Here is a 14250-nt window from a genome sequence, read left to right on the forward strand (position 1 = left end):
GCATGCCTCTTAATGCAAGAGAGGCTTTAGTGAGTGGACATTACATATTAAAAACAGATTAAATATTTCTACCTGGAAAAAATAAAAGCAGATGCTTATTCCCTTCATGTTACACAATGCAGCATGTCAAGCTAACAAGAAGTATGGATTGTTACCTCATTTCCACCCTTCGTCATTTATTTGAAAGTTATTGCACATGTACCAGTACTAATGGCAAAGTCTAAGCAACAGTAATAAAACTTATCTAGTTACATTTATCCATTAAAAGACAATTTGATCTTGTCCCCTGGAAAAATATACAAAGTTATAATCTGTATTTCTATGCTCCTTCTGAATGTTCAGAACACATTACCAGTTCAGAATTCATATAGAGAAATGTATGAACAAACTGAGGTTGTGGCAGACAGTGATGCTTCTGCATAATAAAATGGTTTTGGTCCATATCAGTATTCATTATACCCCACATTATAAAAATAAGTGTTAGTTTTTGTATAAAAAGTAGAAGTGTTGCATTTCTCTTTTTTTCCTGTAACCCCAATTGCACAGTAGAAACCAACCAATGCCTAAATTTTAATACTGTTACAGGTATTTAATATTATACATATTGGGGGCAGCAGATAAGGGGAAAAATAAGTACCTCAAAGCAACCATGAGCCTCTGCTGCAGCCAGCTTCTCTTTAACATTGTTGTATGAAAGTTAAAATAAACATTTGCAATTAGTTACAAGTATATGCATTATAAAATATTTGCAAGGTGGTAGTTTAAGTATATACACTGTACATTGTCACTAGCCAGCCTTAAGAACAATAAGGTGGTTCTATTTACATAAAACTAGTCTTGAGAGAGAAAATGTACAAGTGAAATAAATAAGAACCTTCCGTTATTTGTTTAAAATCTGCTTAGGATACATCTGAATAGGTCCGAAAACAAAACGATGTCCCTAGCAACTGTTCCTACTGCCGTGGAAGTGTTCGGTGAAGGTCTTGTTGCATCCTGATGGAAGTGCAACTATGCTTCAATTTTCCTGGAATTAAAGGTCAAAGCATGCAAGACAGAGAGGGCTCGGCTCCCCTTCACTGCAATACAAGCACCAGAAGCATGAACAGAATATACAGGAATATTCACAAAACATACAATGTATTTTACAATTATTTAATATAAAAAGTCTAGTGATATCAAACAGCATAATCTATAAAACAGACAGAGCCTAGCTCCATCAAGCCATCGCTTCCGGCAATCAAGCTAAGCAGAACATACAAAGTTGTTATCCTAGTTAGCTTCATTGTTGATTTTTTTAAAAGTTTGGGTTCAAAAACCAGGCAAGCTGAACATTAGACAAACACTCCTCTTAAATATTGTCTCGTTTTCCAGAGGGGACCAGTTTAATTTAGAACCTCCAGATATTAGGCTGCATTCTTCTTGCATCCCAAAGGAACTCAACTTGTGCACTGATATATATGTCCTTCTGCATGATCAGTTATCCAAAACAACAGGAAAATATTTGAGGACAAGAGGGGGGGGGCGGGGCGGAAAAAACCAAGATCTCCAAAATAAAATTATCTTGGTATGAAAACTACAAATACGATATTCTTGCTTTCCACATAGCCAAGTTTATAGATGAAAGAGCCAAGACTGCTTACTAGGAAGTTTTCACAGATTTAAGAAGGTTCTCTAGTTAATGCATTTTAAAAAAAACACACCAAAAAAGCATTAAAAAAAGAGAAAAGTTTAACTGTTGAAGGCTTTGATTACTTTCCCCCCCAAAAGCAATGTTCTTAAATGCCATTACTACGATGCTGTGCTCTTATTCATATGATCAGCCAAAAGTTTTCAGGCAGTGTTAGGACACAGTGCAGTCATAACTGCCTTCTGGGAGTGGGCCCTCCTCTTCCTCCTCTCCAATCATGTCCTCATCGTGCCGCGTCATGGTGCTACTGCCAGGGTCAGTTTGAGGACTGGCACTGTGGCCAGCTGAACTTCTGTTTTCTTCCGCCCTCGGGCTGGCTTGTTCTGCTGCTCTCGAGAGGTTTGCGGGCTGAAAGGCTTCCTGCTGAACTTGTTCCTCTGCTATCTCGCTCAGTTTCTGCAGCTGGGGCTTGAGGACGGTTAAAAATGGCTTGTACCCAAGGCTAAAGGTCATAAAAGAGAAAAGTCGTTCCAGTTAATTATCTTAAAACTCCTAATTCGGGCTTTGACCTTCTACTGGTCATTAAAGTTCAGAACATGATGTACCTCGCACTAAACGTACTCAAAACGTTTTGCTCATAAATTAATGGCTGTGGAAACACTTTTAACAGTAAAAGCCTGTATTTACTCATATGGTGTCCCAAGTTTTCCTTATTACCCTGAAGGTGCTCCCACCATATCCCAAGTCACTGTGATTTGAGATATACATGCATTCCCTGCTTGTTCTATGGATAGATACAACCTGTTCTCACACTACTGTTTAGTTTTTAATACCATGCCTTTTATATCATGCCTATTATTGAGGTCACTGAACAGTTCCTGGTTGAGACAGGTCCAACATTAAAAATTCATCCTTCAATCCCCAGTGTACTTCAATGCTATGTTGAACTGCATGCGGATTTATTTGGCAGACAATGGGAGGGGATAAGGCTCATGAAACTTACCAGTCTGTAGAGGCCCATCTATCTACTGCCTGCAATCCCATCTTTATGTTCTGCAACATCTCTCCATCAACCTCTGAAGATTGCATTAGGCTAAAAACTTGACTGATTATTGAAGATTCCCGGAGAATAAGGCCTATAATAACACACCAGTCCAGACATCCTGCTTCCATAAAAATATGAAGCAAATACCTACAGAAGAGCAAAAAGTTGAAGCAAACAGGGTAAGGCAAAACAAACTTTTTAACACCATTGCAAGACTGCTGTCCCCTTTAACCCCAATCTGCTAAGATTGGCTTCAAGGAGACATAGCAAATACTCCTCACCCCTTTACTACAAATTCCAACCTAACTTACCGCAGCTGAACCTGTGATTTATGTGGCCCTTTACTGGCCAGCTCCAAGGAGATATGTTCCAGCTCGGATTGTGTTAAACTCAGTGTTGAGAAGTTCTCATCCACCATCGTCCAGTCTCCGTCCACGATAGAGCTTGTTTCCGTCAGGTCTGTTGCTGAACCAATGCTACATTCATCACCTGTTGAAACACTTTCGTTTTAATGCGGAACTTAGAAAATCAGTACAGTACTGATCATGTCTGTATAGCGAACCCAAAAGAATGGCAACCTTGAGATCTGTGGTTTCCAAACTGTTAAAGGGAAGCCTAGGCTTTCCCTTCAATAAGATCAGTAATTAAGACAACTTCTCTGAAATAAAGCTTGCCAACCACGGCTGATTTCCGCCCGTAATACTGAATAGGTTTTAAAAGTGTGCTCAGACTTCACACAGACTGTTAGTCAGGCCTATTTAATACCCCAAGTGAAATGGGTGAACATTCTACAATATGCCCTGGAATTCTCCACGGCACACTATGGCAGTCATGCTCTAAGCATTTCTAAGCCATTATTACCAGCACTGTTTTTGCTTAATCCATTTCCTTCTGTTCTTTAAGAATTCCAGAGAAAGACTAGAAAGCAGAAGGGAGCCGTGAGATGTGCAAAGTATTCCCTGCTCCCCTTTCCCTCGAGAAAATGTGGAACTTAAATGCATTCTCAAAGGAAGCAGACTGCGTGGATGAAGGACTCACATACCTTTATTTAACAAAGGGGAGAGAAATGCCTCCTGCATGTGAGGACCATGGGAAGATGCTGCATCCATCTCTCTTTGGGAGGAACTGATGGCACCGAGCCAGCTGTGACTTCGTGGCACGTTTGGAATGCCACTGTCCACTTCCATGTTCAAAAAGCTGTCAGCAGACTGGGATTTTAAGAGTTGTTCACCTATTACTGGAAAAGAAAGCACATTAATAAACAATGGCTTCCGATAGCCAATGAATACATCTCAAGATTTCATTCTTAATAGATACAATAGGACTCTGAATCTAAGCCAGGTTACACGTGTGTGTGTGTGTGTGTGTGTGTGTGTGTGTGTGTGTACACCAAAAGAATTAAAATTGTTTATTGTAATTATTTAAGTGCAATGTACCCCAGCCAGATGGGCGGGGTATAAATAATTTATTATCATTATCATTATCATTATGCAAACCTATCTCTGAAACTCTTGTCTGCATAGTGAGATCAACTTTGATTTAACACAAATACAACCAACTTGGGAATACAGAGGAATAAGGAAACTCTAGGCAATTGTACTTCTGTTCCTTCCAGATTTCGGTTAGGCCTAGAAGCTGCTTTTACTTCCTAGTTGTTGAAAACAAACAAACAAACAAAAAAACACATTGAGGACACAGTACCTGTCCTGTACTTCCCATTCTTGAGAGGAGAATTTATGGAACAAACTGGAATAATTGGAAACGGCCAGAGGAAGTCGTTGTGCAGTTTCTTCAAAGCTGTTACAAAATCCTCTACACGGGCAGCTCTGGTGCGTTCCTTACACAACCAGCCTATCAGCTCAAAGCCCAGCTGGGCAGCAAAACAACCAAGGTCCTTAAGCCTGATTTCTTCCAGGAGGCGCCGGGCGTGTCGCCATAACATCATATCAATGTACATATTCTCGGCACAGTCGCTGTCTTTACTCCACCTGTGGAGAGAATATCAGGACACACGACTAAAACCCAGTTAATTTGAGATTAGTTTCCACAGTACTTCTTTGCTGATCTATGCCATGTCTTCAAAGGACTATGTTGGACTACTATTCTCACTGTGAGAATAGGATACTTGACTAGGAGGCCCATGAGCTTGATCCAGCATGGTCTTAGGTTCTCAAGAGACTAGAAGAGACCTTGTACATTCCGTTCTACCATCATGAGGATTATAGCCTCTGGTATCACATTACCTTTTGCCGGATGGACCAGAGGGCATGCTCAAGGTTTTCTGCAAGTTAAACTTGCCAGGAGGAAGGCTTTCTCCAGACTGGGACAAACTAATGCTGCGATTTCTGAAGAATTCAAAGCCACCACTTGAACTAGGTTCCTACATGGAAGAAAGCATAAAGAAAAATATTATACAACAGCAAGGTGGGGCAGAAGGCATGGCCTGAGAGCTAAGAGAAGACACATCATTTTTTTTAAAAAATCAGAATTTACAATATTCATTATCTCTTGATCAACAACTATATAAGCCATATAAAGTTATTACTTCCTTATTTCATTTTAATGTAACTTGCCAATTTTTATATAATATGGTTCTCTTATACAGCTGTAAAGGTAAAAGGAGGTAAAGGACCCTTGGACGGTTAAGTCCAGTCAAAGGCAACTATGGGGTTGCGGTGCTCATCTCGCTTTCCGGCTGAGGAAGCCGGCGTTTGTCCATACACAGCTTTCCAATTCATGTGGCCAGTATGACTAAACTACTACTGGCACAGTGGGACACCGTGACGGAAGCCAGAGCACACGAAAACGCCGTTTACCTTCCCGCCACAGCGGTACCTATTTATCTACTTGCACTGGTGTGTTTTCAAACTGCTAGGTTTGCAGGAGCTGGGACAGAGCAACGGGAGCTCACCCCATTGCGGGGATTCGAACTGCCAACCTTATGATCAGCAAGCCCAAGAGGCTCAGTGGTTTAGACCACAGCGCCACCTGTACAGCTGTAGATTGAACAGATGATACCCTTCAGCGTCACATGGAGCACATTCTTTCTGCTATTAAGTATATATTAAATTACTCTTTGATAATTACCCAGTAACATATATGACAGATCTATCGTGTTCATCTAACAAACCTGAGTTGTTGGTGTAGGAGGAGGTGTCTCTGACTCCCCAGAGCCAATGGCTTTCAGAAATCTGATCATGTGACGACAGAGATCCCACTTTCCCTGCTCCAAGGCGGTATTGAATAGCAAAGTTGCATGCTGCCTACTAACTGCTGGAACTTCCATGTTCTAGAGGCAACACAAAACACTTTTAGATGGGAGCCACTGATGTGAGAGTTTGTATATTATTTCTCTTACAAGGCTCAAGAAATAGCTCCTGTGGAAGAAATCTTTTTTTTAAAAAAATGAGGATTGTGGATGGAAATGTACTTCGGACCATATGTCCTCCATTCACTGTGGAAATCTAATTTTACAAGGACAGGAAGAAACACCATGGACAGAATAATTGCCACACACAGGAAGAACAAGGACATAGCTTGAGTGCCTCACTTGTAGTTTTAGAAATCATTTAATGTGTCAACACGAATAGAAGTTACTAATATTGCAGTTGTTGTATAAGGGATTATTATTGTGATCCAAATGTAATTGAAATTAATAAGATTTTGGAATGCAGAAATAAAGAAATAATCAAACCATCAATTCTAGCAAGCGAGGGGATCATCTAAATTATATAATTCAGTATTTGAATGATTGGTATTAGTAATAGTATTATAAATTGGCATTGTTATAATGAAGCTATTAGTGGATTGTAATTGAAAACTAATAAAAATTATTATCAGGGAATCTAAATCATCACAGTGCCATTTAAACACTCCCAGGCCTCTCACAGAAGAGTCAGTAGTATGGCCTGGAGGCAACTACTGTAAGGCTCAATGCCTCCATATGGGAACTTCCATAGTTGAAGAATGCATGGGAGCCATTAATCATGTTTATTCCCCTAAAAAAAATACCACTCGTATCACAATCCTCCCCGTCCCACTTCAGAAAGCTTTGTTTCAGTTGTTTCTGTTGAATTCAACTCTAGTCATACTCGTGAGTAGACCCTCTGAAATGGGCGTGACTTACTTCCATTCACTGCAATGGGTCTATACTCTGAATAGAACTTAGATGGATATAACGCATACAACAACAAGTAAAATGGCCCATCGCTTTCGTGCAGCATTCTCGCAGCATCTCCCTTTGGAATAAAACGAATGAATGCAGTTACCTGTAGAATAATAAGGTAAGAAGCAGCTGTGTCTAAGTCCTGGGCCATCAAACACTCTTCAAACAAGTCTTTTGGGTTCCCGACGGCAGCAAAGAGATAATTCCACAGGGCATATTCTGTCTTCCTAGCACAATGAACAACTGTCTGCAGGAAGAGGGGGAACTCTGTGATGAATTTAGCCACAGTGGGAAGCAGAGGGTCGGGAATGGGATCCCGCGAGGTAGCTTCTTCTTCCAGCACTTCGTGCAGCATCAGTTCCAGCACGTGAGGAAAGTACGGTAACGTGGCGCAGGAGTGAGCCAAAAGCAAGGCTTGTTCACCCAGGTTCCTCACCAAAAGCTGGCGTAAAATGTGATGGAGGTAGATCTGAGATGTTCTCTCGACAATACAGAAAGGGAAGAGAACCTCTACATGTTCTGCGGCGCTGCTGTGAGTGTATAAACAGTCATAGAGCACAGTGTCATTCACAGCACCAAGAACCAAGGCATCTTCAAACAGGACGGCCAAGGGGTATATGTTAATATGGAAAGGCAACATGATCCGTCTTGAAAGAAAGGAATGCGGTTTGCGGTGGTCCCTGGGAAACAAAGGAAGCCAGACTTTCATACCTGAGCCACCGCAGCTGAGCCACAGAGCCTCCAGTAAGTGTCGTTTCTGTTTGTTAGAACGGCATGTAGTCCAAACATTTTCAACAGACTGGGCAAGAACAACTGGAGCACAAAATGGCAGCTAAAAACAAAAGCACAATTCCTTTAAAAACTACTTTCTTTTACCTTTTCATACAAGTTTATTCTAAAAGTCTGGTGTGAGCCATTCCTTTCCCAGCCTCATTTTTTATCTCGTAGTGAATATGTGTAAATATTAGATTACTAGTTCACCCAGATCTCTCCTTAACTAAACAGTTTTCACATTTCTCTTGTTATCCCTTAATAGTATTATTTTATTTTTAAAAAGCAAGCAAGAGCACAGTTCTAACTTGGAAAGGTAGCATTCTCTATTATTCACCTTGTTAATCTTCAATAGTAACATAACATGGCTATAAGTATACACAGGTGAAAACACAGTTTGGTAAAGTACTACAAAACTAATGTCCAATTTGCTAGGAATTCCAGAGGCTCATTTTAGTCCCCCTTTTTCCTCCATTGGCAAAGAGACCAGAGTGTTTCACACAATTATTTACGTTTTGCGACAAAGGAATGTGTGACTGTATATACATTAATCAGAGTCAGTCTCCCTAAGTAGCTGTGGTAGGCAGGCATGTGCTATTTAAAAACAAAAAATGAAAGAGTTTACAGTGAGAATCTGTGCACAAAGCAATTTTTTAAGATGGTTTGGAAATCAAGTACATACAAAAGTTGGAGCTATCCATTCAGAGAGAGTCTTAGATGGTTTAACTACACGGTTCATGCTGTGTTATAAACCCCTGCTACACATTCACAATGCATATTCTTTATACTGTTTTAGAAAAAGATATTCTCATAGGTTAACTCACAAGTTTCCTTTGGTTGGGATTACTCTCCTTCTCTCTTATCTGTGGACCAGATCGATCCCTCTGCACCATAATTAACTGTCCTGCTAAGTTTAACATGATGCTCTCTGCTTCACAGGCCTTAAAAAAGATAAAGCTCTATTACTTCCTTCACCTCTACAGAATCTATCCCTTTTATCCTGAAATGCGAATGGGTTAACACCACAATAATAATAAAAGCATCTTAATGTAGACTTGTTTATTCATCCTCATCCAGTCCACCACTGATCACAGACATGAAGGACATCACTGGCTCACTTGGATTAGATGAAAAGTGAAAACAGCTGGGTGTCTTCAGCCCCTGGGTGACACCCATCCCTGTTAATCCCTCTGACAATCTCTCCCAGTGGTTTTTTTTTTTTGGGGGGGGGGACCTTTTTGGCCCAGTGGGCCAGGTCCTTATTTATTTCCACCCCATGGGCCAACTCTGACATTACACCATCAAGTGATAGACAAGTGGGTTGTTCTGCCCACCTGTCAAAGTCCCTTGTGCAGTGCCCCCCAAGTGCCCCAAAGCCAGCTGGAGAAGTGCAGTGCAAGGGGCTCTGCCATCGCTATGCTCTGCATATTCCAGTCTAATTGAAGGGGCCAAATGTTAGCCCCCCAAATCGGAAGAAACAGTCGTTCCCCCTATCTTTTCAGGTGCCTACTGGCCACTTCCTAACTTGCCTTTGATTCTGTGGGGAACACGACTTCACAGCCAAATTCCCGTAGAAGCGGCTTTGCTAGCCCAGCGCTTGGCATTTGGGAGACGCTGAACACACATGTGCCTTCCAAACAGTTCAATGTTTTAAAGATTAAAAGCAGCCGTTTAGATTGGGCCCAGTTAAACTGGTACAGAAACAGTGTAATAAGCTCTGATCATCCAGCCCTAACAAGCAAGATTCCAAGTTATCTCCAAAAGCAGCTCTACTTATGTCTCATGGATGTCACTAGTACCTGCCTTTTGCTTATGCAGGGTCACAACTAGTGTACCAACCTGACTGGTAACACACTCCTGGCTGCCATCACCACTCATGCTTCCACAAGGCTAACACAGCCTTCAGGGAGGGCTGTGCCTGATTCTACCCAGAAATGGTTGCACTTCCCCACCCAGATCAAGGCATTTCCCTACCTACAGCACTTAAATACCCCTTGGCAGATTTAGTGAGCAGTAGGCTTTAGAATCATAGAATGACAGGTGCTGACACTTTGCTTAAAGGTCATGAAATCACATGCTGCTATAGTAAATAAAATTCAAGCATCTCTCTGGACAGTTTGTTTAGTTTCAAACGATGTCTTAAACATTGTACCAAGAGTTGTCTCACTGATGAAAACAGCCCTCAACCTGTCGCAGTTTACACAGCAGGGTTAGTGTATATTTCCCCTGCAGTCCTCAAAAACTGTACCTGTACATACCTGCTGTGGCATTTTCAAGCTGATGCCGGTCTCTGTTCTCACGGATGTTAAAGTAACAGACACAACAAGGAAAGGGTGAGGGATATATCGTGACATAGAAACCTCCTGAAGAACCTGAATACTGGTGGTAGGATTGGGACTGAAAGGCAAAGGCAAAAATGGTGACAATGCTCCTAGCCGTACAAAATAATAATTTCTGCCATCTGCTGAACTTAAAGATCAGGATAGGGAAACGAGAGCCACCTTCCACCAGGGGCAACCTTCCAACAGCCACGTTGCCTGTGGTGGGTGGACCTTGGAGCAGCAGCGGGTGAGGCCAGAGACTACCTTTGCAGTCAGAGACATCCCACCTGTGCAAAAGTCTGAGGTTTATGCGTTCGCTCCCCCTCCATCCAGGTAAGAGGGATTATTACAGTTCAAGGGCATGTTCCAACTAGGCAAAGGCACTTCTGTAGGAAATGGAGCAGGGTCAATGAGGGGTGCAGCCTGGGGATAGGTGTGTGTGATTTGGGGGAAAGAGTCCTGAAAGCCACATTTGGCCTCCAGGCCTGAGGTTCCCTATCACTGTTGTAGAGATCCTCCAATATCTTAATTCATCCGTTTGTTAATCTACAGATAATGAAAAAGGCTCCTATAATTAACAATGGTATAAATATTTTAGGTAGCTGTTCCCTATGGGCAGGATTCAACTAAGCAGTTGTGTAACACCCCCTAAATCTGCTCTGGAGGTTTCAGGAAAAACCCAGGACAGATTTCGGGAAAGCAGTAGGGGAGAAACCCCATTGTGTGAGCAGGCCTTGAATTCCACCCCGGGTCTTATTCAAGCAGCAAATAAAATTGAGGAGTGTCTTATTTACTACATTTATGCCCCACCTTTCTGTCAAGGAGTTTAAGGCTGCACATGCGGCTTTTCGTTTTATTCACACAACAAACCTGTGTGGCAGTTTAGGCTGAGAGAGAGACTGGCTCAAGGTCACCCCAATGAGCCTTGTGGCTTAATTATCACTCTAACCACAACTCCAAAATAGGCTATAAACTTAGCAACTACCCAAAAGTTTAGCTTGGCATGTGAATTTTCTTGGTGCTAATGCTAAGGGGAAATGAGACGTCAAGTTTAAAGTCTGCTTTCCTGGGATCTGGTCCTTGAGGGAGTTGCACGGGTGAATGGGGCATGATGACAGAAACGGACACAAATATTCTTCGTCTCAGTGCTAACTACAGTATACAACTGAGCTTGTAAAAAGCTGCCTGCTTTTCAAGGTGTTCCAGGAAGGGTTACTAAATTTTAACCTGGCCACCCCGCTCCTTCTCTTACACACAAACACAAACTAAAAGCAACAATGGGGGAAAAGGTTATAAATAACTCTTTTCATAATATACTTACCCATTAGGTTTTCTTTTAATACTATAAAGGCAAATAGAACAGTCTGCTCTAAACAAAATTACAATGTCCCGAAAGACACTGAGTAATAATGTTTCTGCCTGCACTTTGGTGATATGGGCAAACGCGTTGTCCAGATTGGCTGTTCGCAAATACACCCTTAGCTGAAATATAGGGAAAAAAAAGCACCCCACTATTATGAATTGTATGATAATGAGTCTAAGCAGAAAATGAATTTACGAATACTCAAGACCCACCCGCAAGAGAAATTTGTTAAGCAGTCTGCTCTTGATCTACAGGTTCATCAACAGAATCCATGGCCTTGTTATTATGAATTGGCATTTCAGGGTGTGTGTGACTGCACATGTCCCCCTAAGCACCCATTACTTATCCCCCACCTCCATTCTTCTACTATTAGTGGTGGGGTAGGCCAGGTAAGGAGCACATGCATAGGTAACTCAGAGTACAAACTTTCAGTACAACCTTAAGAACCATGAAGTTAAAAGGAAAAGTTTCCATAAAAAAGTAAAAAATAATACTACTTTCAGGAATTAAGTTTTCAGAGCTTAAGTGAACTCTACTGGTAGATGTAATGAAACCATCCTTCCCTGACTGACAGTAGCATTAAACACAACAACTAGCAAATTGTCACTTAAAAAACCCCATGCCTTACCTCTTCTTGGCGGTCACTTAAGTTATAACATGCAATAACAACAAAATCATTCCACCAGGCTAAGCCACCAGTCACAGTCATGTTTTGTTCCTTAAAGTTAAAAAAAAGCAAGCATTAAACAACATTTCTTAAAAACAACAACTTTCATTCCCCCCGTTTTATCCAAAAACACTAAATGCATTTGTAAACTTGTGTTTGCAACAAGAACATAATTTGTAAACTATGAAGCAATAAAAATCAGGTTCACAAAGGCTCAGCTAAGCACTTTACTGTTTCAGCATCCTACACACTGTTGTTCAGTGTGGACATGGCTCACATAAAAAAAAGAGAAGTAGCAACACGTACAGAAAAAAATGCCTTGTGTTTAATGACACTTTCTGTCCAGTTGGCCTAGTATTGTTTACTATGACAGGCCAGCAGCTCTCCAGGGTCTCTTTCGCATCAACTGCTATAAGATCCTTCTGACTGCAGATTGGACCTGAGGCCTTTAGCATACAGAGTATGAACTCTACCAATGACCAGGCAGCATTCCACTCCATCCACAGTATGTGGAATGTGTGGTGCTGCTGCCTGGCTAAGAGTCAAACCAGGTGTGTTCATCTGGCTTGAAAGTCGTTGTGGGGAATTAACAGAACGCAGAAAAACAGGGAGCAAAAACCTCCCTCTCCTTATGTGATTGCATCCTGCTGCTCTGAGCAGTTTTATTCCCGCCAGCTCATTTCTGGTATCAAAACTGAGCTGAGGAGGAGCAGCTTAAAGCAAAAGAATATTGCAAGCAAGGGGGTGGGTGGGAAGAGTTTTACTTCTGCTTTTCTTATGCACTCCACTTAGTATACAAAGTTAAACCTCCATATCCCTGCTTTATTGACAAAAGAGACAAGACTGGTTTTGGTAAACATGTGCACATTTGCTTTGGCCCCCAGTGGAGAGGCAATCACCCTATGCCTGCCTTAGTCATCTCTGCTTCTCTCTTCCGAACTGAACTCCATCAGAACAGTCTGCTGATTTAAGGTTACAGCAAGAGCAAGTTGTGAGGCATCTTGGCCCTATCAACTGCCCACATCTTCTTTTTGTATCACTTATTATTAGCAAGAAGTCTAAAACTGCGCAATATATTCTGACAGCTCCCCTCTTTGCTAGATAAAAACACCACCACCATTGCAACAGGCAACCGTTCTGTGCTCCTGCAAACAGCTCTGCTGTTTGGATCCTTTAGGAATCACTATAGGAAAGCTCTGTTTCTTGGTAGGCATACCCTCTTTCCCTCAAAACATAAATTTTATTTTATTTATTGCATTTATATCCCACCTTCTTCTGCAAGGAGCTCAAGATTCTTTCCCTCCTCACTTTACTCCCCGCAACAACCCTGTTCAAAATTATGCAGAATGCCTCACATTTCACAAAATCTAATTATTCAAAATTATTTGAATTTAGGAAAACATTTTTCTAACAGTGGCATTTCTTCATTCCTTCACATATATATAAAAAAAACCCAATACTCACCTGGGTAATGTTTCCAAACAGTTTCCATTTTTTGGAAAGCAAAGAGTAATGTGCAAAACCAAACTTGCCAACTACAGCTACATTCTGCCCCATCTTATCAATAGCTGAAAACTGTTCACAGGAAGGAAGGAAAGAAATAAAACTTTGTTAGAGCTTAATAGGAACAATGAGACACTGGTTCACTACTTGCTTTCTCTACCCCCACCTCTGTAATGACAGCTAATGTAAATTTCCTTGTGCTATATCATTCCTTTAAAATTTAATCTTTGCATTTATATATAATACAAAGTTGCAAAATAAATATTTTAAAACAACTCACCCTTATAGGCCAATTGATCTCTAAGTAAGTATTGTGTATCTTAAAAAGAGAAGGAGGAAAAAGAATTAGCAATCATAATAAAAAAATTGCTACCATTTAGCATGCTTTTCTTCCAGCTATTTTCAGTTTTCACCTTGTAAAATACTACATGGCTCAAATGCAAAACTTAATTGCAATTTGCTTTGGAAACAATGGCCACATGGAGGTACCATTCAAGAGCAAGAAAAGACAATTTATATGTACAAGATTAGCAGTTTATTTTTCTTCCAATGCCATAAAATCATTTTTAATTAGGAAGGTACTGTGCAAGTAAGACTTATCATTATCAGGATTCTTTGTTCTTAAAGAACAATAGATACCACTGGACAGGACATTGGAATTTGATATACAAGACTTAGGCTCAAATTCCAACACAGCTAAGCGGCTCATGTTTTCATCTTGGAAAGTCATTAGTTTTCACCTGATCCTCTCCTATTGCATTGCAACAAACATATAATAAATAAATAAA

The 14250-nt window shown here is 40.9% G+C and overlaps 1 protein-coding gene across 2 annotated transcripts in view; it reads right to left on the reverse strand.

Moving 5' to 3' along the window:
• Positions 1 to 144: 144 nt before the first annotated feature.
• RIC1 (RIC1 homolog, RAB6A GEF complex partner 1) overlaps positions 145 to 14250 on the reverse strand; it is a 46616-nt gene continuing 32510 nt past the window's right edge. For both annotated transcript variants that reach the window (XM_079959142.1, XM_079959141.1), the window contains exons 13-26: positions 13743 to 13781; positions 13424 to 13534; positions 11921 to 12010; positions 11251 to 11411; positions 9867 to 10005; positions 8433 to 8549; positions 6941 to 7669; positions 5803 to 5961; positions 4916 to 5052; positions 4374 to 4660; positions 3715 to 3909; positions 2984 to 3161; positions 2631 to 2819; positions 145 to 2129 (exon numbers count right to left, since the gene is read on the reverse strand). In XM_079959142.1, coding sequence (XP_079815268.1) covers positions 1841 to 2129; positions 2631 to 2819; positions 2984 to 3161; positions 3715 to 3909; positions 4374 to 4660; positions 4916 to 5052; positions 5803 to 5961; positions 6941 to 7669; positions 8433 to 8549; positions 9867 to 10005; positions 11251 to 11411; positions 11921 to 12010; positions 13424 to 13534; positions 13743 to 13781 — 2820 coding nt within the window. In that variant the 3' untranslated portion in view covers positions 145 to 1840. The remainder of the gene's footprint in view (positions 2130 to 2630; positions 2820 to 2983; positions 3162 to 3714; positions 3910 to 4373; positions 4661 to 4915; positions 5053 to 5802; positions 5962 to 6940; positions 7670 to 8432; positions 8550 to 9866; positions 10006 to 11250; positions 11412 to 11920; positions 12011 to 13423; positions 13535 to 13742; positions 13782 to 14250) is intronic.

This window comes from Podarcis cretensis, assembly GCF_951804945.1.
Source record: "Podarcis cretensis genome assembly, chromosome: 17".
NCBI classification, from domain to species: Eukaryota; Metazoa; Chordata; class Lepidosauria; order Squamata; family Lacertidae; genus Podarcis; species Podarcis cretensis.